Below are 23,502 nucleotides of genomic sequence, written 5' to 3'. Positions count from 1 at the left end.
CGCAATTTCAAATTTGTAAATGTGGCTTTTGGGTGGAAATCGGAAGGGTCCCAGAATTTGGATTGTGGTGTTTTTGTCATGATTCATATGATGTTTTATCTTTGGGAAGTTGTTCAAATCGAGTTGCATGACGCATTGAAAATGATCATATATAGAGTGAGATAGCTGCCATCTTGGTTTTAGCCAATATCAACAAAATTAGGAAAAAATTGTTGGATTTGGTTGATGATTTTACAAAGACAAAGGCACCTTTTCACTGTTTTGCTTGAGAAGCGTAGGCTAGCCGAGTTGGAAGCGGCAAGGGTGAAGGCGATGCTTTGGAAGCTCTTAGGGTTATGGCAGAGGAACTCGATGATGGTGTAGGTACTCCGGGGCCTAGGAAAAAGAGTATGCCTGGTACACCTATGAGCGCTGGGATGATTAGATCAGGCCGAGGTAGCAGACCGAACTCGATGGTCTTGGCCGCTCAATAAAGCGTGGGCAAGGCGATACAAATCTTCTTGTTGTTTCAAAAGTTATGAGGGCTAACAGCAGATATACACGCGCTATGCCAAGCAAGAAGAAACAAGTTGTTGATTATTGTTTCTTGGATGATTACAATCTCTTGAGATGAGTATGTTCATTTTTCTCCAAACTCAATGAGAAACAAGTTTGTGTGATTATTCTAATAATTGTATTCTACAAGTTCAATTATTCTATGTTTTTTTACAATTACAATAATTGAGTTTTCATAAAACAATAACTATGTTAATGTAGTACAATAATCGATTATTGTATTACATTAACATAGTTATTGTTTTATGAAAAACTCGTTTATTATTCTTTGGTAGTTATTTTTTAAATATTGTTTTTAAAATTTACTAAGCTTTTTTTTTTTAACTCCTTTGCGGTGAACACATTTTTGCGGGCAATGCTATCTTGGATAGGTCTCGATATTCTTTCTACGAAGCCCGAAGATTACACTGAGTTGCGCGTAATAGCTGCCTGGTCAGTTGTCTTGAATTTCATGGAGGTTAAGGAGAAAGAAGCGCCAGTGATGATGTTCCTTGGGACACAACATATGGTATGATCTGTTTTTCATTGTTCAGTTACTGTAGAATGTTTAATCATTTATCTTCAATTTTATTAACAGTTTTATGGTATTTATAGGAAATCTTTGAAGAGATGCTAGAGCAAGCAAAGCGAGATAGTGATGATGTAATCGACAGCGACGTTTTAAAGACAAGGTTGTGCGATCTTGGTCCCATTTTTTAGGTGAAAATGTTGTAAACTCGAGATCGATGTGGACCTTGTCTTCATCCCGTTGTCTTTAGAGAAGTACTACTTTTGTGTTTGTGTGAACTTTATGAACAAGACGGTTGATGTGCTGGACCATACGTCGCATAAAGATTGGGAAAAATCCGATTGCTACAGACTTGCAAAGATTGCAGTACGTTTTTCTAACTCCTGATCATATACAAATGCTATTTTCAGTCAGAATTATTGTATTGATGTAACAAAGTTATTGTATTGTTTTAATCTTGTTATTGTATAGTCGTGCTTTCTAATTCTTTCTTTTTTTTGTACATGCTGTAGGTTAATTGTTTTTCTGACTTTTTGGAGACAAGGAAAACAGCAAAAGAAGGAGTTGTCATTAACACATTTACATTCGTGAATGTTGATTTTGAATGGAAAGCGACTATCAAGGGTGATAAGGAATCGGGATTTTACACAATGTTTCACATGCTCACATATGAAGGGAAGCACGAGCAAGGATTGTATGCGGTTAACAAGAAATGTGAGAGGATTCCTATATGGCTTGAGATGGTTGCTATTTTGTTGATGTCAGATGTCAACGAGTCAAGAGCATCTCTTTTGGAACAAGTGGGAACTTTCAGGCGGAGTATATCGGAAGTAGAGAAAGAAGTTTTAAAATTCAGAAGATCAGGGAAGAAAAGGGTTAAAACAACAGCCGTTACTGGTCCTTCTCGGCGAAACAAATAAAAGAACAATTGATTGATTATAGATGGATTTAGCAAACAATTCTAGATGGATTTGTTCGATAATCTAATGTTTAGATAGCTGTTATTGATTGTTTGAACAAATTTGATGTAGCTGTCATTGATTGATTTGAACAAGTTAGTGTTTTTGTAATGCCTTTAAGTCGTTATTGTAATATCTCTAGACAGTTATTCAAATGATCAAATGCAATTATTCTATCAGCCTTCATGTAGCTGATTATTGTAAAGCGTTTGCCCAATTATTTTAAAGCATACCTCTGATTATTTTAAAGCTCTCATGTATCTGATTATTGTAAAGCTCTTTCCCAATTATTTTAAAGCATATCCTTGATTATTGCAACAAATTGGCAAGTGCAAAGCATTATCAATTACAGTAAAGCATTATCAAATTAATATATTTATGGAAAAAAATCAGAACGATTGCGAATAAACTCAGCATCAATTATTATAAAGCATAATTGTGATTATTGTATAGTTTTCACATGATTATTGTAATAGCGCAAGGTATTATTAAATGAACAAAATCAGAACAATTGCAAAAAAATTCAACATCAATTAATGTAAAGCATAACTTTGATTATTGTAAAAGTCTAACACACTTATTGTAAAGTATACCCCTGATTACTTGTAAAAAAGTCTAACACAATTATTTTGCAATCTTGCGGTTATTTGTAAAGCATAATATGGATTATTTTAAAACGTAATCTTGATTATTTTAAAGCGTAATGCATTTTTCATTTTTCATTCTTCTTCTTCATCTTCATCCTCCATTTCATTTTCCTCTTCATCTTCTTCCTCCAAAGCATGCTCAACAAACGGATTTGGACAGTTTCTCTTGTCATGGTGTCCCATTTGTTTGCAGTTATTACATAGCCTCTTCGGTTTGCTCGCCTTCTCAATTGCCTTATCCTTGTTTGATTTCATTCTCATGCCGCTTCCTTTGTTTTTTGCAATTTTGGGTGGAAGAACAGTAATATTTGATTTTTTTGAACAACCTAAGAGCATTTCAGTTCTTGATCCTTTGTCAAGCTCTCTTTGGTTGGATTTATTTTCTCTCGGAATTGTAAAAGCATCAAACTTAGCTCCTTGATTCGATTATCAGGCATCGAGTTAAGAACACTTATTGTTGCATAAAACTCTGACCATACCCTTGATAATTCCAATTTTCTCAAATCAGTGGGATCGTAGTCTTGCAATAACTTTCCATCCAGTCCATACAAAGGCTTTCTATATGATTTCTTCGTCCATCTACTTTCGATGTCTTGCTCCGGTATGCTTTGCGAGTCCTTTTCCGATATAATCCATATAATGTGTTTACAAAGGATTCCTTTCCTCTCAAACATCTTGCACGTACATGTTGTTTCCTTTGATTCGTTATTGTGAGCAACCTGCATGCACAGTGTAGTTATTTTAAAAGGAGTCATAGTTATTATATAGTTCAACATGAATTATTTTATGCGGACTAGCAATTAACACCAAGGTAGAAGTCCTTCAGCTTTTTTTTTTTATGTTCAACATGTACTTGCCAATTATTGTAAAGCATACCTCTGATTATTTTAATCTAATGTTTAGATAATTTGTTATTGATTGTTTGAACAAATTTGATGTAGTGTCATTGATTGATTGAACAAGTTAGTGTTTTTGTAATGCCTTTAAGTGTTATTGTAATATCTCTAGACGAGTTATTCAAATGATCAACTCGCAATTATTCTATCACCTTCATGTAGCTGATTATTGTAAAGCGTTTGCCCAATTATTGTAAAGCATACCTCACGATTATTTTAAAGCTCTCATGTATCCGATTATTGTAAAGCTCTTTCCCAATTATTTTAAAGCATATCCTTGATTATTGTAACAAATTGGCAAGTGTAAAGCATTATCAATTACTGTAAAGCATTATCAAATTAATATATTTATGGAAAAAAATCAGAACAATTGCAAATAAACTCTACATCAATTATTGTAAAGCATAATTGTGATTATTGTATAGTTTTCACATGATTATTGTAATGGTAAAAGACGGTTATTGTATTCTTTTATCACAGTTATTGTATGTTAAAGTAAAAAGACAGTTATGTTTATAAAATTGAATAACCTGAAATACTCTATGCTTCCTGTAGGCATCTTCAACATTTATAATGTGCATGTTTCCTTGTTCAGAAAATCCAACAACGGCACACGAACAGGGAGCCATTTGCACTTGCTCTTGGAACTCATAGAAAACAGTATGTGTGTAGATTTTAGAGGCATGTTTTTCAATCATTGTCTTAGAAGAAACCTGTGGCAATGTCTTTGTCACTTGCAAAGCATCAAGAAATCTGTGATTATAGCGTTGTTGTTCCATTGCACTCTGAAAACGCAACCAAAATTCTACAAGTGTGCCGTCTATGCTCTCAAATCTTTTGAAATAACTGTTTTGACTCTCTGATCTTTGTGTAGTCTTCAAAAGGCAGCCTAAAGGCAAATCCCTAAAGTAAGCAGGTATCCATTTGTGCCTTTTGCCATACATGTATGTCAACCAAGTATTATCATTCAACTCAAAGTCATTAATCACTTGAGTCCATTTTTCTTCAAACTCAATGGGTTCCAAGTCAGTATCCCAAACAACTCCGCATATCCGCTCAACAAAGTCAGTCTCCTTACAAATCTGTGACTCAACTTTATCGGTAAGTTTTTTCATTATATGCCACATGCAGTAGCGATGTCTTGCTTGCTTGAATACAGAACGCACCCCGAGTTTAATTGCCGGATCTTGATCAGTAAGAATGCACTGAGGTTCCTTGTTGCCCATACAATCAAGGAACTTCTTAAGCACCCAAATGAATGACCCATCGTTCTCATGATCGACAAGTGCAAAGAAAGAAAAGTCACCGATTTTTGTGGTTGTCAACACCGTGAATGGGGTGAAGGCCATGCGGTACTTGTTAGTACCGTAAGTAGGATCAAAGGTGATGGTGTCCCCAAACAAGGAATAATTCATTCTTGCTTGTGCATCTGCCCAAAAGAGTTTAGCCAAACAATTATCCTCATCAACTTGGTAAGCATAGTAAAAGCCATCTTGCGATTGAGAAAGCGCCTTTAAATAATCGAGAATCATGTCAGCATCATTCTCACCTATATAACATTTAATATTTCTTTTGAAGTTCTTGAAATCTGTGAGAGATGCACCAATGTTTGCATACCCATTTGATTGTTCCGCCAGAATTCTAAAAGTCCTGGTAGCCCCGATGTTGAGTTTACAATTGTTAACAATTATCCGCTTCATGTAAAGGTTAAGTGTTCTTACGTTTTCCTCGGAATTCCCGTTCTTTGAGTGAGCAGAGCTTGTGATTATGACCTTCATAAAACGTATCAATAGCATACCCTATTAGCTCCTTAAGGTCATTGAATACAGCACAAAACCGTATTTTTGCCTTGCAACCAAATCTTGTTATTTTTGTTTTCTTTGGCTCTCTGAGACCTTTTCCTTTTTTTTTCTTTTGTGTTTTCAAATTCAACAACAGGTTTGAGTTTTTTGCGATCCTCTTTGAATCCATGTCATTTGAGACCATTGATTTTTTGTCTATCAAACCATCACGGAATCTTGTTTGTGTGTACTTCCTTGGTATGAAACCACAAGCCACAAAGATATAAATTGTAAAACTCTATTGCCTCCTCCACTTTACAAACATTAACCCCAGAGCGGGTTTGAAACCATTTTCTACCATCCTATTCCACTCCTCACGGCCACCTGGAGTATATCTCAATCCCAGATTATGGATAGTATTTTCTCCTGTTTGACGCAAGCTTGTGAGGTGTAGAAAAAGTTGTTGCATTGGTAGTATTAATTTCAATGCCTGGAAACATTAAAACAGGAGAACTGTTATGGTATTATTAATTTCAATATCTTAGATTCTATACAAAACAAAACAATACAACCTCTCGCAGCAGTGCCAGATTATTTTAACGTTATTTTTCAGTTATTGTATTATACAAATACAATTATTCTATCAGAGAGGGGAGTGTTTTAATGAAATTGGTAGCCTAGTCCACTACAATACACACACAGTTATTTTAATGTAGTATTAAAGTTATTTCATTATTAAAGAGTAGTTATTGTAAGGATTTTTTGGTCAGATCCTATAAAGTAGTATTTATTATGAAAAAACAATCTCTGTTACAGCAATTATTTTAACGTTATAATGCAGTTATTGTATTATACAAATGCAATTATTCTATCAGAGAGGGGAGGGTTTTAGTGAAATTGGTAGCCTAGTCCACCACAATGCACACACAGTTATTTTAATGTAATATCAAAGTTATTTCATTATTAAAGAGTAGTTATTGTAAGGATTTTTTTTGTCAGATCCTATAAAATAGTATTTATTATGAAAAACACAATCTGTGCAACAGCAATTATTTTAACGTTATAATGCAGTTATTGTATTATACAAATGCAATTATTCTATCAGAGAGGGGAGGGTTTTAGTGAAATTGGTAGCCTAGTCCACCACAACGCACACACAGTTATTTTAATGTAGTATTAAAGTTATTTTATTATTAAAGAATAGTTATTGTAAGGATTTTTTTGTCAGATCCTATAAAATAGTATTTATTATGAAAAACACAATCTGTGCAACAGCAATTATTTTAACGTTATAATGCAGTTATTGTATTATACAAATGCAATTATTCTATCAGAGGGGGGAAGGGTTTTAGTGAAATTGGTAGCCTAGTCCACCACAATGCACACACAGTTATTTTAATGTAATATCAAAGTTATTTCATTATTAAAGAGTAGTTATTGTAAGGATTTTTTTTGTCAGATCCTATAAAATAGTATTTATTATGAAAAACACAATCAGGCAAAACAATTATTTTAACGTTATAATGCGTTATTGTATTATACAAATGCAATTATTCTATCGAGGAGGGGGAAGGGTTTTAGTGAAATTGGTAGCCTAGTCCACCACAATGCACACACGGTTATTTTAATGTAATAACAAAGTTATTTTAATACTTTCGTAAAGGCGAGTTATTGTATTATTGTAATCCAATTATTCAAATACTAGATATTGAATGATATCATGAATGAAAACCTACATGCAATTACTGTTAAACTTTACATGCAATTCTTGTTATGAAAACAATATGAAAACAACTTACATGCAATCGTAATTTGAACAAAAAACTTATCAACGTAATAACAAGTTTTTATATCAAGCATTATGTCACAAATTTATACCTGAATTCATCGTTGTTTGATTATCGCATTATTATCAATCATAGTAAGCGTTTGATCGTCGAATTCAAGATCGTTGAAGCTGAATTTTATTAGAAAAACACGTAAATTAAGGCAGAATTTGTTATTTGATTCAATTACTGAAATTATTCGATTATTAAATCAGAAATAGGGAAGAAATATCAATACCTTCAGTCGAATTTGAAGAATTAGGGTTTTCGGAGAATTGTGGATCAAATTTCGAAAAATTGATGAACAAATTGATAGTTTTAATTGAAAGAATCAAAATAATGAACGAATTGTTGATCAAATTTGAAGAACTGATGAATTTTCTTGATCAAATTTGTTGATCAAAATTTGAAGAACTCATGAAAAAAATTCGGTTGATTTTTTGATGAAACAGTGTTTATCAAGAGAGAGAGAAAGGGGGAGAAAAGAGAGAGAAAGCATTTGGCGGATTTATGACGGCTAAATTTTTGATAATTGGGTTTTGTCAACTCATTTGCTTATATATGCGGGGGAAACTCACGAAAAGTGGCAAACTCACCGGATCTTGCCTCTATATATATATATATATATATATATATATATATATATAGATGTTACAATTTAATTTAGTCATAAATTAAATCTAGATCTTATGCATGCAAACATAAATAAATATAGAGAAGAAATCGTTTTCCTTACTATGTGATTTCGGTTTTATGGGCACCAACAAGATCTCCTTCTTGTTAGTTCTTGAGCATTCCAAATAATGAATGAACAAAGATTCAAGTATAGAATCTCTCCCAAAAGTGAATACCCAAGGAAAAACTCTTAATAACTAATATTATTATGTTCTAGTAATAATAAAAGTCTTTACTTAAAATTTGACACAAAATATTTATTTGTTCTCTTGAAAAATTTCGGTCCAAGAGGAGGAGATTTTGTGGTTTTTATTTCTCTAAAAATTTCATAAGATGTAGAGAGACATAATTTTTACACTAGAAAATTATGTGAAGAAGAAGTGAATAATAAAAGAAAAGCTCCCTTGTCTTTTCTATGTGGAAACCGGTTGGAGGGGAAGGAGAGCCCAATACATGGGCTAGTTTTTCTACCCAAGAAAAACATAGGTAGGCAAGGCTATGTGAGGTAGTAATCATAGTGTTTTCCACTTAAAATAAAAACACAATATACACCTTAACCTCCCTCCATATTTCGGCACTTTTATAAAATGGATGGTCCATTTTATTTTTTGTCATTTGTCAATTGTGACAAATGTGACATGTTACTTGTCATGTGAAATTGTAATGTATTTTTAACATATTAAAAATCATCATACTCATAAAATATGTCATTTACAAAATCGACTAGTAATTCGTAATTACTTGTGCCAAAACGGTTTACCAAATTATAAATTACAACGTCTTGTATTTATAATAAATTATTCATTCAATTTCAATTCCAAATTGTTTCGTAAACAATAATTTTATCTAAGTAATAAAACAATTCAATTACTTAGACCGTATCTAATATAATCGAATTACAATAAGACACGTTAATTTTACTCACAAAATCATCCGTCAATTTTTAAGCAATTTAATTAACCCGTATCGGCATACGATTAATTAAATAATCAATTAAGAGTATTTCCCTATAGGTATGACCTAAGAGGATCAACTGATCACCACCGTCGCACGACGACGTAATGTCAAACTCTAGATGACCAATCATTACCGATATGTGTGGACCAGTTGACTGTAAAATATTACATCCCACTTGTATTCTTAAAATGAGATTTAAACATGTGATCATCATGATCGACAATTGTGATCGCATTATTGTCGGAGGACACTTATTCCAACAATCTCCCACTTGTCCTCGACAAGTGTGCGTCACCAATTCTCTTGTCCTATTACTCTCTCCCACTCAATGCAAGGTGTCTTTCAGGTCGTACTTGCAAGTGATCATATCGAGAGTGGTTTCCTCGATCTGGAGAATAACTCACTGACCGGAATCATCTACCATAGTGTAGATACCTCATTTCTGCACCTCCCGCAAACCACCCGATGATGATTGGGCCGCATGTTTGATACGCGGAACGATTTGTGACAGTTCGTAAGATTATCGTCAAGTGATTGCTCAGATATTAATGTCTACCTCTTAGTTGTCATCTACGTCCCGACACGGTCGTTTTGGCAGTAATTAGAGTACATTCGGAGTCCGGGTCAAAAACCGTCTCCATTTTCTAATAACCGTTAAATCCCGAGTCAGAATATTCTGGAATGTTCCGGATATTTCTATTCCATATTTTAACAAATTTTATCTTTTGGCAAATAATATCCCGTAATATTCATAAGATAATCGAATTATTTCCGTCCTACCATAACTCAAACGCGGAAATCTTTCTTCAGCAGGAGGAAACCTCCTGGGAATAGACGCAGCAGGTGCTGCGCCTCTTCCAAGAGACGCAGTGACTGCTGCGCCTTTTCCCAGGCCCTTCTTTGCATGTCTTACGTATCTTTTTCATATCTTTCCGAGATTCACTTCCAAAGAGTCTCCGAAACCCTAATTCCGTCGTGTGATTAGTATAAATAGGAGCCTTCGTTCCTCATATTTCTCACGCGAGTGTCCGCCCTTCTCTTCTCCCTTTGCATTCTAGACTTTGTTCTTACTTATTGGCGCCTACGTGCTTGAACTTTCGACCACGTAAGCTCGGATCTTTCCGGGTACCAGCCTCTCCGTTGCATGACCGACCAATTTGACCAACTACACTTAATCAACTTAATTAATCAATCATTTTCCTCTTACGAGGGCACTCTCTTTGCATTCGCGTCGAGCATTCACTAATCGATATCTTAGTTCATCTCGTTTCGTCAACATGTAAGTCTGAGGGTGTAAAATCTCTCTTTTATTTATTGTATTTTATTTATCACCACCATTGTAAGATTTATGTCGAAAACACCATTAAAACCGATTTCTAAAACCGTGCTTTAAAACTCTTATTTTACGAATTTCCAGTAGACAGACGTCGAGAAAAGACGCAGCAACTGCTGCGCCTCTTCGAAGGAGCGCAGTTCCTGCTGCGCCTCTTCGTGAGGCCGCGCAGATTCTCGCTTCTTTTCTTCTTCCTCGTCCTCTCGTATTTCGCTCTTTTTTTATTTGCTATTTGTTTGTCCGTTAATTCTTTGATATAATCGTCACTGATAATTCACATGTATATTGTATCATATAATTCATCATTCATTAGTATGTTTCAATCATCACAAATCCGACTTAGATCCTAAATAATCCGATATTTACGGGTTTTCGTCATTAAATTCAAACCCGGGTTTTAGAGATTCAATTTGTTCATATTGAGTTTCTGGAATTCGTCATTGATATAGTTTAATCTGTTTATTCGCATATTCGTCGCACATTCGTTGTATATCCGTCGTATTTAGCCTAATCGACTTATTTCAATAGAGGACTCATTAATATTTCATCATTATTTCATGTAAATAATCCGTTTCTGATTCATCCCATCCATGTTTATCGCTTTTATGACCATCATTCACATGTAATTAACCTATTAATCACTTCCATCCGAGTAAATAATCTAATTAACCATTAAATTCATCAATCCAAATTAACGATTTGCGATTCCAAACTACGGCCCAGAACTCACCCTTGGAAACAGACGCAAGAATCGCCGCGCCTCTTCCAGGGCGCAGATCTCTTGCTTTGTTCAGATGATTTCTGTCTCTGAACTCCGTTTCTGCCTGACATAGTTTAATTAGTTTACGTATTAATCTAACTATTATCCGTATTATCATTTTCTGTTTCGTTCGTTAATTTATTTGTTTCATCCTTTTATTTCTTTTTCTCAAATTATCCGTTTTAAAGGTATTTTCGACATAAATCGCCTAATCCGATGTAATTAATGTAATTTTCGTTATTGTAATTCATAATTATTGTATTCCTTTTATCATTTGTATGTTTTCACATGTAAATCAACATTAAATCCTACTTCGACCCAATTGTATGCTAATTAATTGTCAACCGACTTAGTATTAATTCTCACATGCTAGGATTAAAACTTGGATGTTGCATTGCATGCATATAGCCGACGATATATCAAGTACTAACAACTTCCCTAATCATTAGTAGAGGCCGCTATCGAGGCGGGCGGGATTAGGTGTTCGATCAAAAGAGCTTCCTAATACGTACCCTCACCCCTTACTCCAGATCTCCGTGAGCACCCGTGTTCATTGGCATCCACGAGAGTCATTCTAGACATAGAATGCTAAGGGTAACGATTGCTTAGTGTTCATGTCACTACTTTGTGTCTTGACATGACACGAGGTATTCGAACGGTTCCAATTTCCCATAAAAATTGGTGGCGACTCCATACAAAATGCAAACGCTTGTTTTTCGACCTTCACCAAGCGCCCCCGTGGGCGGCCCGCTGTCCACGTTTGGCGACTCATTGGGATAATACACTTACGTGTAGCTAGGGTGAAACTTGAACAAGGTTAGAGAATAAGTTTGTACAAGACAATTGTCGGTTTTCATAACTCGGTCTTCCTAGACCGTTTAATTCGGCCTTCCTAGGCCCAACCCAACCCATTCGACCAATCGTCCCGTCTAAACGGTCCTAATTCTTATTTGGGCCTAAGGATGGATAGCGATTGACGTCATCCATACCATGATGCTTACTCTTGTTTGTATCAAGGCCTTCACTACTTGAGGAAATGGACTAGGAATCGGCCTTACTCTTGTTTGGCACGAGCCTCTCCACAGACTTCGGGTTTGATGGTTCGGTATGGCAACCCACCCTTTAAACCAAAACCCTTTTAAATGCACTCAGCATCCCGTTATAATGCTTGTATAAATGTGTAAACCTTACGTGATCACCATTTCTAAACAAATCATGACGAATTTTCAAAAATCAAAATCCAATTTCAAAACAAAATTTCGAAAAGGCCTTCAATTAGCGCAAAATCCGGTCGAAACTCTGTCCGTTTGTCGTGTCAAAATTCGGGCCACAAGCCCATTTCAAAACCTCACTTCGAGTCCACTCCTACAACTACACTACAGTTGACTAGGACACACATTTTCAAAGACCTTGTCTTTCTTCAAACTCACTCAATACAAGTGGCACACACCCACTTCACGAGTCAAAACTTTTCCTCTTTTAGCAAGTGTGATAGAATGGTCGATCGTGTTTTGATTCGTCGCCGATCTCTTATCCAGTTTCCAAGATGCCCGGATCAAGTGATGAAACGAATCTCCAACAAATTCAAGATAGTAATGATCGAATCCTAGCCGCGCTAGCCCAAATGCAAGTTACCCAAAACCAAACCTATGACCGCCTTGAACTCATCGAAGGCCGTATCTTTGATGTAGAGGGAAGGTTGCCTCCCCTTAAAAGTGAAGTACTACGTTTCTCCGATGACGAGTCTAGGGATGAGAATCCTATCATAGGGACAACTGGTGAGAAAAGACTCCAATACCTAGAGGAGCAATTGATGTACCTTAAGGGGGATGACATTTATAGGGAAAACAATCGCAAGTATGAAGCCGTCAATTCCAAATTGCCAACTAACTTTAGCATGACGGATATCCCTAAGTTCAAAGGGCATGAGAACCCTTTGAACCACATCCGTGCCTTCAAGGATTACATGTCTATCAAAGGCATCAAACCCGAGATGTTCTCAAGGATCTTTCCTTCATCTCTTGACACCATCCCGAAACAATGGTTCTACACTTTAGATCACAAGAAGGTCGCTACTTGGGAAGACGCCGCAATCGAGTTCTCTAAACAATATGCGGATAATGCCGAGATCCAAGTCAACATGCGTACTCTAGAGGTTCTTACCCAAAATGACAAAGAAGGATTCACCGACTTTCTAAGTAGGTGGAGGAAGACTAGTACTCAACTAGTTGAACGCCCGGATGAGGCTACCCTTGTGGAAAAGTTTGTGGATAATCTCAAGCCCATATATGCCAACCATTTGAGATATCAAAACATCAAGACTTTCAAGGACTTAACCGTATTAGGGACACGAATCGAAGATGACATCCGTAAAGGACTCTTGTCCAAAACGGTAGGTCGAGGATATCAAGGGTCCACAAGTCGTTCATACGGCTCTACTAGCAAGACCGACGAAGTTAACCTTCTCGAACCATCTAAGAAAACTACTCCACCAAGGAAATTCACAAACCTTGGGGACACGTACTCCAACGCTCTAAAAAGGTTAATGAAGCAAGGTAAACTCCAACCCATTGGACCTACTCCCGAACCCGAAAAGAAGTCCAAGTTTTGGGATGAAAATTCATACTGTGAATACCATAGGGGCAAGGGGCACGACACAGAAAAATGCTATAAGTTGAAACACGTGCTTCAAGATATGATTGAAGATGGTCGACTTCCAATTCCACCAGGAGGTAAGCCCAACAACACTCAGAATCCTCTTGGAGTTCTGATGATTACAAGTGACGAATCTACCTTAGATTGCTCACACCTCATTTCTCCCACCAAAAATGAAATTCATGCAATTGAGAAAGAAAGGCTCTACTCTACTATCTCCCCTACCATTTCCGACTTCATCACATGGGCAAGGAGTGTAGATAAACAAGTGTGGGAACTAGAAAACATGGTAACGGCCTTGCGCAATCCCAACGCAATACCTAAAGAGCGCATACCATTGATCTTCTCTCAAAATGCCACTATGCAAGAACTAGTCACCGTGGTCGATAAACTAGTCGATCAAATCATACGACTAGAAAGTGATATCATGAGAATGAGGGAACTAGCTGTAGTTAATGGGGTTTGGGCCGATGATGATGAGGACGAATATCTCATTGAAAATTCCCTAGTCAAGGAAATAGTCCAAAATGGTGAAGACCAAGATGTGGATCACCTAACTCGTTCGGGTCGCCCATATCAAAGCACTACTCAAAACGGTCCAACTAACGTCATCACACCAAATGACAACGAAGATGACCCCACTGATCATTTGCTCAAGCAATTACAGAAAACCAAGGCTGATCTTTCAGTCTGGAAACTAGTGGCAAGCTCATTTCCACATCGCCAAGCTTTACTGCAAGCTTTGGCCAAATTGAATGTGGCACATAACTCCACTCCTGAAGATGTAGTCAACTTGGTCTTCCAAGAATCACCTAAGCTAAGTAATCCTATTACTTTCTCGGATGAAGACTTGCCACCTTTTGGCGCTAGTCACAACCTTGCTCTATACATCACTGTCATTTGTCTAAAGAAAAATGTGCCAATGACCTTGGTAGATGATGGCTCCGCGGTCAACGTCATACCCCTCAAAACGGCATACAAACTAGGCATGAAAGAGTCGGATTGGACTCCTACAAATCAAGGTGTTCGTGCATATGACGGTACGCGAAGAAAAGTGGTAGGACTTGCTAACCTAACCATAGCCACATGACCAATCGAACGGAAGGTTAACTTCCAAATAGTGGACATCGAAGCTTCATTCAACATACTTCTGGGAAGGCCTTGGATTCATGCTTCCAAAGCGGTAACATCCACCCTTCATCAAAAGATCAAGATTCCACTAAATGGCAAAGTAGTGACGATCACTTCGTCACCCATCAAGGCAATAATCGAGAAGCAATCAAACAATCAAGTCCTTGCGGATCCCATATACGAACTTGGGGGCTTCCAAAGTGTAAGCGTCATAGAAAGTGAGTTGGCACCCTTATACTATAATCCCTACTCTAACTTGGTGGTCAACCACATACTCAAATCTTAGGGATACTTCCCTGGAATGCCTTTGAACCCAATTCGGAAAAATACCTTCGCACCATACAAGGAAGGCAACTCAACAAGAATACCACTTGGTTTAGGGTACAAACCCACAAAAGAAGAAGTTCTCGAAATGCTAGCCCAAGTCCAAAACCGCAAGCACGTAGGAGTCCAAATGAGGCCATATCTCCCCACTTTAAATGGGTACTTTGTTCAAGAAGGAAGTTCAGAACTCTTTCACGGATTTCCCGAACCTTGGCATTACCTTGAGAGGAAGTTAGCCGGAATCGAGATCTTTCACGATTGCTACTTCATTCCTCCAGAAACGGTTCCTACCGTCAAAACCCGTCAAGCACCTTGCTTAGACGAACAAGCTGTTAGCCTATTGTTTGGAGAAGATCGATTCATTAGGGCCGCGCAGGATGAGATCATTACTATGATACTTCAGGACGATCGCTTCAACCCCACCGCGTTGATCACAGAAATCGACACAAAGCAGCAGAAAGGATGGAGAAAATCTATCAAATGGACCAACAACCAAGGAAGACTCTTCAAGCTCACTCTCGGAGAAGGAGAGATGTTCAAAGGAGAACCAGAAGACGACGAGTTCGAGTCGGAGTCGGAGTCGAGTCGAGTCGAGTCTAGAGGAGTCATTAGAGAATCTACTCCTGTTGTCATCCCCACTCCCTTCATTTCTCCTAGCTTAGCCTCGAGTAGTCACGGTAGTTCGGGAAATGCCCCAATTACTGTCCCTTTGCCGCCACTGACCATGGATCAGTTGGCTTCTTTGTTTCAACTTTACTCAAATCTTAATATGAATAAATCAGGTTCTGCTTACTCTTTGTGTTATCTTGAGTGCAATTCTGTTTACGATGATACTGAGGATGACCAAGACCCAGACTTGACCGAAATACCTCCCTACGTAGCCAAAGAAATACTACGGGAAGGGGAAGGGGGACCTGTAATAGAGGACACCGAACCTATCAATGTAGGAACCGAACTAGAACCCAAAGAACTTAGGATAGGGACTACCTTGAGCTCTACCGAAAGGGCCGATTTCATAGACCTCCTAAATGAATTCAAAGACGTTTTCGCTTGGTCCTACAAAGACATGCCAGGGATCGACAGGGATATTGCCGAACATAGGATTCCAATTAAGCCAGGCTTCAAACCTGTAAAACAGAAGCTTCGACGAATGAGAACAGAATGGGCTCTAAAGATTAAGGAAGAAGTTGACAAGCAATTCAAAGCCGGTTTCATCAAAGCCTCCGAGTATTCTGACTGGGTAGCTAACATAGTACCCGTGCCCAAAAAGGATGGGAGAATCCGTGTCTGTGTTGATTTCAGGGACTTGAACAAAGCGAGTCCAAAAGATGACTTCCCTCTACCTCACATTGACATATTGGTAGACAATACTGCAGACCACGCATTACTATCCTTCATGGATGGATATGCGGGTTATAACCAAATCAAGATGGCCATGGAGGATATGCACAAGACCGCATTCGTCACCCAATGGGGAATATATTGCTATACGGTAATGCCATTCGGATTGATCAACGCCGGAGCTACATACCAACGCACCGCAACTACACTCCTACATGACATGATGCACAAAGAAGTTGAGGTATATGTAGATGACATGATCGTCAAGTCCAAGGAAAGAGAGGGACATATCGCAAACCTTCGCAAGTTCTTCGCAAGACTACGAAAGTACAACATGAGACTCAACCCCCAGAAATGCACATTTGGGGTAACGTCTGGGAAACTCCTGGGATATGTCGTTAGCCAACGCGGTATAGAAATAGATCCTTCAAAAATCAAAGCTCTGATTGAAATGCCACAACCTCAAACAGAAAAAGAAGTCAGAGGATTCCTGGGAAAAGTACAATACATAAGTCGATTCATATCGAAACTTACGATGATTTGCGAGCCTATCTTCAAGAAACTCAAGAAAACAGACCACACCATGTGGGATGATGATTGTCAAAAGGCTAAACCACCAGTGCTCATGCCACCGCAACGAGATCAACCTCTTGGTTTATATCTCACAGTAACAGAAACTGCCATGGGTGCCATGTTGGCTCAAACTGTAGGAAGCGAAGAAAGAGCCATTTACTATCTAAGTAAGAAGTTCTAGGAATATGAGTGCAAATACTCGCAACTCGAAAAGACATGCCTCGCTCTTGTGTGGGCAACGAAGAAGCTACGTCACTACATGCTTAGCTACTCCGTCAAGATATACTCCAAAATGGATCCAGTCAAATACCTCTTCGAGAAACCCGTCCTCAACGGACGCCGGCAAGATGGACTCGATGCTCTCGAATTTGACCTCAAATATGTGCCACTGAAAGTTATAAAAGGTCGCGCCGTCGCCGAATTCTTCGCAGAAAATCCCATCAACGACGTACAAACCATAGATACTTGGTCATTTCCCGACGAGGATATACTTCAAGCAGATGTAGACTCCTGGGACCTATACTTTCATGGAGCATCCAACTTAAGAGGATTCGGAATAGGAGTGTTGCTCATTTCTCCTGAAGGTGAGCATACACCGATTGCTGTCAAACTCGACTTCGAGGTGACAAACAATGCTGCAGAATACAAAGCTTGTCTCATTGGACTACAAGCGGCAGTAAGCTTAGGCATCAAAAACCTCCGAGTACATGGGGACTCATCACTGATCATCAACCAAGTTACGGGATCTTGGAAAATCCGAAGTGAAAGCCTCGCACCTTATCAGGCTAGGATAGACCAAGTCGCTCAATTCTTTGATCATGTAACATACCTACACCTACCTCGGGAGGAAAATCAATTTGCAGACGCTCTTGCGAAACTCGCATCTTTGATTAATATGCCAGATCACATGATGAACATGCCTTTGTGCATCGAACGGCGGTCAGAGCCGGCTTACGTCCATCAAATCACCGACGAAGAGGAAATCGCACAGGAACCCTGGTTCCAAGCAATCCTGAATTTCAAGCTTAATGGTACCTATCCACCAGATATGGACAAAAGGGGACAACGCGCTATACGCCTACTAGCTTCCCAATACATTCTGATGCAAGGAGAATTATACAAAAGAACACCTCTTGGTGTAGTCCTGCGATGCCTTGATCATTCACAGGCACGAAAGGTGATGGAAGAAGTCCACGACGGAGAATGCGGTCCTCACATGAGTGGGCCCATGATGGCAAAGAAAATCACACGTTTAGGATATTATTGGACCACAATGGAATCCGATTGCATCAAATACGTGAGACACTGCCACAATTGCCAAATCTTCGGGAATGTACAACATGTCCCTCCTTCGTTGCTCTACACGATGACATCTCCTTGGCCATTCTCTGGATGGGGAATCGACATCATCGGGAAAATAACCCCAGCCGGAACAGGAGGTCACTGTTTCATCCTAGTGGCGATTGACTATTTCACAAAATGGGTAGAAGCGGCTTCCTACACTGGTCTTACGGCCAAAAATGTGGCCAAATTCATACAAAACAACATCATCTGTCGATATGGTTGCCCACATGAGATCATTAGCGATAATGGGTCACACTTCCAAGCCGAAACCGAGCAATTGCTAGCCAAATACAAGATTAAGCATCACCACTCTTCGCCCTATAGACCACAGACTAACGGCGCGGTAGAGGCGGCAAACAAGAATGTTGTCACAATTCTCAAGAAAATGACTGACAACTATAGAGATTGGCCAAGCAAGATACCCTTTGCTTTGTGGGGGTATCGTACATCTGTTAGGACGCCCACTGGGGCTACTCCTTTCTATTTGACCTACGGAATGGAAGCTGTACAACCAGTCAAGCTAGAAATACCATCCTTGCGTATTCTACTAGAAAGTCAAATCCCGGAGGCCGATTGGAAGAAGGATAGGTATGAAGAACTCATCCTCCTGGATGAACGTAGGCTACGCGCCTTACTTAATGTCCAAACATATCAAGCCCGTATCAAACGAGCTTTCAACAAAAGGGTTAGGCCAAGAAACATCAAAGAAGGAGACTTAGTACTCAAATCGGTTAGAGCTCTTTTACCTGTCGACCCAAGGGGAAAATTCAAACCTAATTGGGCCGGACCATATCTAGTCAAATCCATACTCCCGGGAGGTGCGGTTAGAATCACAGACCTAGATGGGAATGAGTTTTCAAACCCCACAAACCTCGACCAATTGAAACGGTACTATGCCTAGAATAGGACGAAAACGCGCCTCGCGTAAACCCATGTGTCGCTCTTGTGGCACTAAATAAACGGCCCCTGGCCAAGCTGAAATAAGCTAAATGTCACTGTGCTCTTGCATTTTGACAAGTTCGTCATCCTCATATCATCAAATAAACTAAATTCGCACCTCCAGAGTAAGCAAAAGCTCATGCTTATTTTCTATGTTCATTACAAGCTCTTGCTTCGAACAATTATTCTTTTACATTTACTCGAACTACGCGCAAGGGTTTGATTTCGCTTTTTAAGTGAATACGTAGGCAATCCTTCACGGGATTCAACCCATCATATCTAAAAATGTAAATAGAAGGACATTTGCATTGCATTTGAAATTCGACAAGAATAATAAGTGGAAAATCTCAACGGTTTCATAACCATTTAACCTTTTTTATTTTTTTTTCATTCACTTTCTAATAATAGTAGTACGTTACATAATAAAAATAGAATAGGCTAGGATTCTAAAAATCCCTCCTTTTTATTACAACAACAATAATAATAATAATCAAATAATAAATAAAGACTCGGGCTATTCCTCCATCTTCCCCTTGCCCTTGTCATTCTTGTCATATTTCTTGTCACGACCGCGAGCTGGGCGCTCTTGCACCACTTTAGACCTAATCACCAACGGTCTTTCTCGAGGCCTGACTCTGCCATTCTTGCCAACCACCATCTCTGCGACAGGAGTAGTCTTTGATTTCTTCGAAGGATGAATGACTTGAAATCCGGCTTCTTCTTCTCCCTCTGTCAGATGCTTCTCCTTCTCTTTCTCTCCCTCGCGCACCTTGTAATCAACAGGCTCACGTTTCCTCAGTCTCTCGCGCTCTTTCGGAGTTGCAGCCTTTCTCCACCTCAGATAAGAGTCCGACACCCACAAAGCATTGGCGGAGAAGCTCAAGAACCACGTGTTCCTTTGGGCCCATTTGATAGCCCACTCCCTTCGGCTCTCTGTAGTAAGCGCCATAGCAGTCTGCGGGACGGTATCAAGCCTAGGGATCGTCTGCTTCAACCCAACTTGCCTCATCAATCTTTCCGGAAAGATGCATACCATAAACTCCAATCCCGGAATGCGCACGGACCTAGTGGGATCCAAAGAAGATACTCCAAAGTGTGGACTTGAGGTGCCACCATGGTACGACCCACCTAATCAGCGGACCATCATCATTCTTCAGCTTGTTCTTCCAATAGTCACAGACCCGGGTGAAGTCCACCATGTACAACCGCGTCCTCATCGCAATCGAACGGGAATGATAGGAAAGTGCATGAACTGGGGGTTCGATCAATCGGAGCCGTTCCATAAGCCAAACCTACCAAGAGCAGGCATTAGACATAAAAAAAAAAAACAAAAAAAAACAAAAATAAAAAACGAAAAAAAAAAAAAAAAAAAAAAAAAAAAAAAAAAAAAAAAAAAAAAAAAACGAAAAAACGAAAAAAAAAAAAAAAAAGATGATGTCTTTTACCTGCAAAATGACGGGACTCCCCAAGAACGGCAGATCGCGGTTGAATTTCCTATTATCCAAACCCAAGATAATCTCCCCTAAGCATAAACAAGCGGGGCTCCTACGCAGCTCCATTTGCTCAATAAGACCCAAAAGACGGGGATCACCTCTCAAATCTTCATCAACGTGTCCTTGGAAGACATACACGTGCAGCAAACAAAAGCCAAATGCCCTCCTCCTGGCAACATGGGAAACAGAGGGTTCGGCCCTGTTGATGAATCGGTCTATAAAATCCAACATCCTCACGCCTTTCGGGGTAACTAAGCGATCCACCTCAAGTCTAGTCAGTCCAAGCAAGTCTCTGAATTTGCTCTTATACCCTTGTGTAGTGGAAGGAATGGCAGGTAAATGTTCGGGGTCCCACCCACCAATAGCAGCAATTTCTTCAGGAAACGGGCAAATATCACCTCCCGGGAACGCGAAAACATGATAATTCGGGTCCCAATAGTCAAGGCAAGCATCCAAGAACGGTTTTACTACCTTAATGAGTTTCAAACTCAACAAAGACCCAAGGTTATAAGCACCCATGTCGTGCTTCTCCACATTCGAAAACTCGTTGGTCCATTCCTTCAAGCGGATCTCCAAAGTATTCATGATGACAAATTTTCTCTTGAAAGATTTATTTTGAGAGTTTTATGTGAATAGACGAGGAAGAGACGGAAGATTTGTGTGAATTAAGGCCTCGTCGACGCTTCTATTTATACTAATTGCTGTTTCCAAAAATCCGCCAGAACGGATAAGCTTCGGAATAGGCGCAAAGACTCATTGCGCCTCTTGAAGGGACGCGCGACTCATCCGCGCCTCTTCCCCGATCTCACTTCTGTGATTTCCGCGTTTGGATCTTTCCTAATTCTATAACGAATAATTTCCTATTCCTACGGGATTTTATTTTGGTAAATACGAGCAGTTTACCATGTTTCAAGTTTCCTATTTTCGCGGGAACGCATTTCGAGACGATGTCGACAATTCACCATTTTACCACATGTGCACACTTTCATTTTAGGAAATACATTTCATTTTCATTTTTTTCAAAAATTATATAATTCCAATTCCTCATCTTAGGACATAATTTCCATTATAATTCATTTACTTTTTTTATTTTTATTTTTGTCACTATTTTCTTAATTTCCACATTTCTAACTTACAGATTTCCTTTTTTCTTTTTTTTTAGGGGGTAACCCTCCCTACCGTCCGGTCATTTCCGGCAAATTTTTGCTTTTCCTCATGTTCTTTTGAGTCTCATTTTGCGCTGATTGAAGGCCTTATGTATATAAAATGTATGTTTTGCGTAATTTCCATGTAAATTTCGGCAGCATGACGGCATAAACCGTTGTCTACCAAACCTGTTCAAGAACTAACCTGCAGGTACAAGCAACACAATCCAGCAGCAAAGGCACTCAAGCCACCATATATACACCAAGCAGAGCAAATGTACAAGCAAACTGGGGGCTTGCGCCCCGAACAAAGTCCAAAAGTCCAAGCAAACTGGGGGCTTGCGCCCCAAACAGAATCCAAAAATGTTTCTAAATCAAATGTCCAAAATGTACGAGTCTACAAAACTACACAAAACTACTGCTGGGCGCCCTCCAACTCGGCAACTCTCGCCACCAGAACGGCGATCTCGGCGTCCCGAACCTCGAGCTCCCTCAACAAGCGAGCCGTCTCCTCCCGAGACTGGGTCAACTCTCGCTCCAGCTCGCGGTCACCCTGTAAACAGCAACAAATTGGCTCATGTCAATCAATTCAAGCAAGATCAAAACCAAAATCAAAAAATCAAAAAAAAAAACAATCAAATAAGGTTCATACCTGACGACCTCGACCACCGACGAGTGCCTCGATGGCAGTAGCTCGCAGCCGGTTGGCCACCCTCCATAGTGCCACGAACCGGGACGGTGCGACCTACATTATCAAAAGAAATTCTCAGCAAATTGAGCAAACTCAATCAAATGTGTTCTTACACAAAAATCATACAAGTCGGAGGCTTACCCTCCGAATCAGATGCTGCCAGTCATCTAAGCCAGCATCCGTCACAGCTACGTCAAAGTCACGCAACTCGGAGATCGTCCTCCTCCCGGTCGCGTCAGTGTACTCGAGGGTCTCGGGGTACTCTGGGGGTTCGATGCCCGCCGCCTCAACCTCCTGCAAAGACAAATAGCTCTCGTTAATCGATGATCTTTCGTCGCAATTCTCAAAATCAAAATCAAGAAAAAGTAAAAGATACTCACCACTACCGGCCAGTACGCCAACCTTCCGTAAAGGAACGCCGAGTAGTCCTCGCCAGGCAGAAAAAGGTCGTCGCCAATGGCACCAGCCAAGTCCGCCTCCCTCTCAGCCACAGAAGGCTCCCTAAACATCGTCCTGGGAGGGTCGACGGGAACCGTCAACGCGTCCCGAGAGCACTGACGAGTCAACCGCTCGCCCAAGTACCACACAGGACCCATCGACGTCCACAGAAGCAGCCGGCTCGGGCTCCTACGTCGAAGGACCTCAGCGACGAAAGGGGGCGCTCCTGCGTACTCCGCCCAAGGTCTGGGCACCCACTGCGACAATATAAAGGCAAAGATCATTCCTATGATCAATTAAAAACAAAGTATAAGAAGAATAAATGAATACAAATGGGATACTCACTGCTCGGTGAAGAGCGTTCACGTCCCGCCGGTAGACATTGTGAGAAGAACGCTTGCTCTTCGTCCGGCACATGACCCAATCCCTCACCACGGGATAGGCCCTCTCCAACGGCTCCGTCCTCTTGGGCGCGAGACCCGGGAAGTAGGAGTACACCCACGCCTGTAAAATAAAATAATCAATGACGAT

At 39.6% G+C, this 23,502-nt stretch overlaps 1 protein-coding gene and 1 long non-coding RNA gene across 2 annotated transcripts; both read right to left on the bottom strand.

Moving 5' to 3' along the window:
- Positions 1-2,995: 2,995 nt before the first annotated feature.
- LOC141607137 (protein FAR1-RELATED SEQUENCE 5-like) lies at positions 2,996-5,343 on the bottom strand. The gene is made up of 2 exons (XM_074426498.1): positions 4,096-5,343; positions 2,996-3,388 (listed from the first exon to the last, which is right to left on the bottom strand). Exons 1-2 carry the CDS (start codon positions 5,341-5,343, stop codon positions 2,996-2,998), a joined length of 1,641 nt encoding a protein of 546 aa, XP_074282599.1.
- Positions 5,344-22,163: 16,820 nt separating this feature from the next.
- On the bottom strand, positions 22,164-22,807 carry LOC141607546 (uncharacterized). Its single transcript, XR_012526920.1, has 3 exons — positions 22,675-22,807; positions 22,495-22,587; positions 22,164-22,395 (listed from the first exon to the last, which is right to left on the bottom strand). It is a non-coding gene; the product is annotated as an uncharacterized LOC141607546 (long non-coding RNA).
- Positions 22,808-23,502: the final 695 nt, after the last annotated feature.

The sequence above is a fragment of the Silene latifolia genome, chromosome 10, assembly GCF_048544455.1.
Source record: "Silene latifolia isolate original U9 population chromosome 10, ASM4854445v1, whole genome shotgun sequence".
NCBI lineage: Eukaryota > Viridiplantae > Streptophyta > Magnoliopsida > Caryophyllales > Caryophyllaceae > Silene > Silene latifolia.
This window is presented reverse-complemented; position numbering and strand designations above follow the sequence as displayed.

Coding starts and splice junctions, on each gene's coding strand:
- LOC141607137 (XM_074426498.1), bottom strand. CDS start 5,343: ATGAAGGTCATAATCACAAGCTCTGCTCACTCAAAGAACGGGAATTCC. Junction 3,389..4,095: donor GGAAGCATAGAGTATTTCAG/GTTATTCAATTT, acceptor CTGTGCATGCAG/GTTGCTCACAATAACGAATC.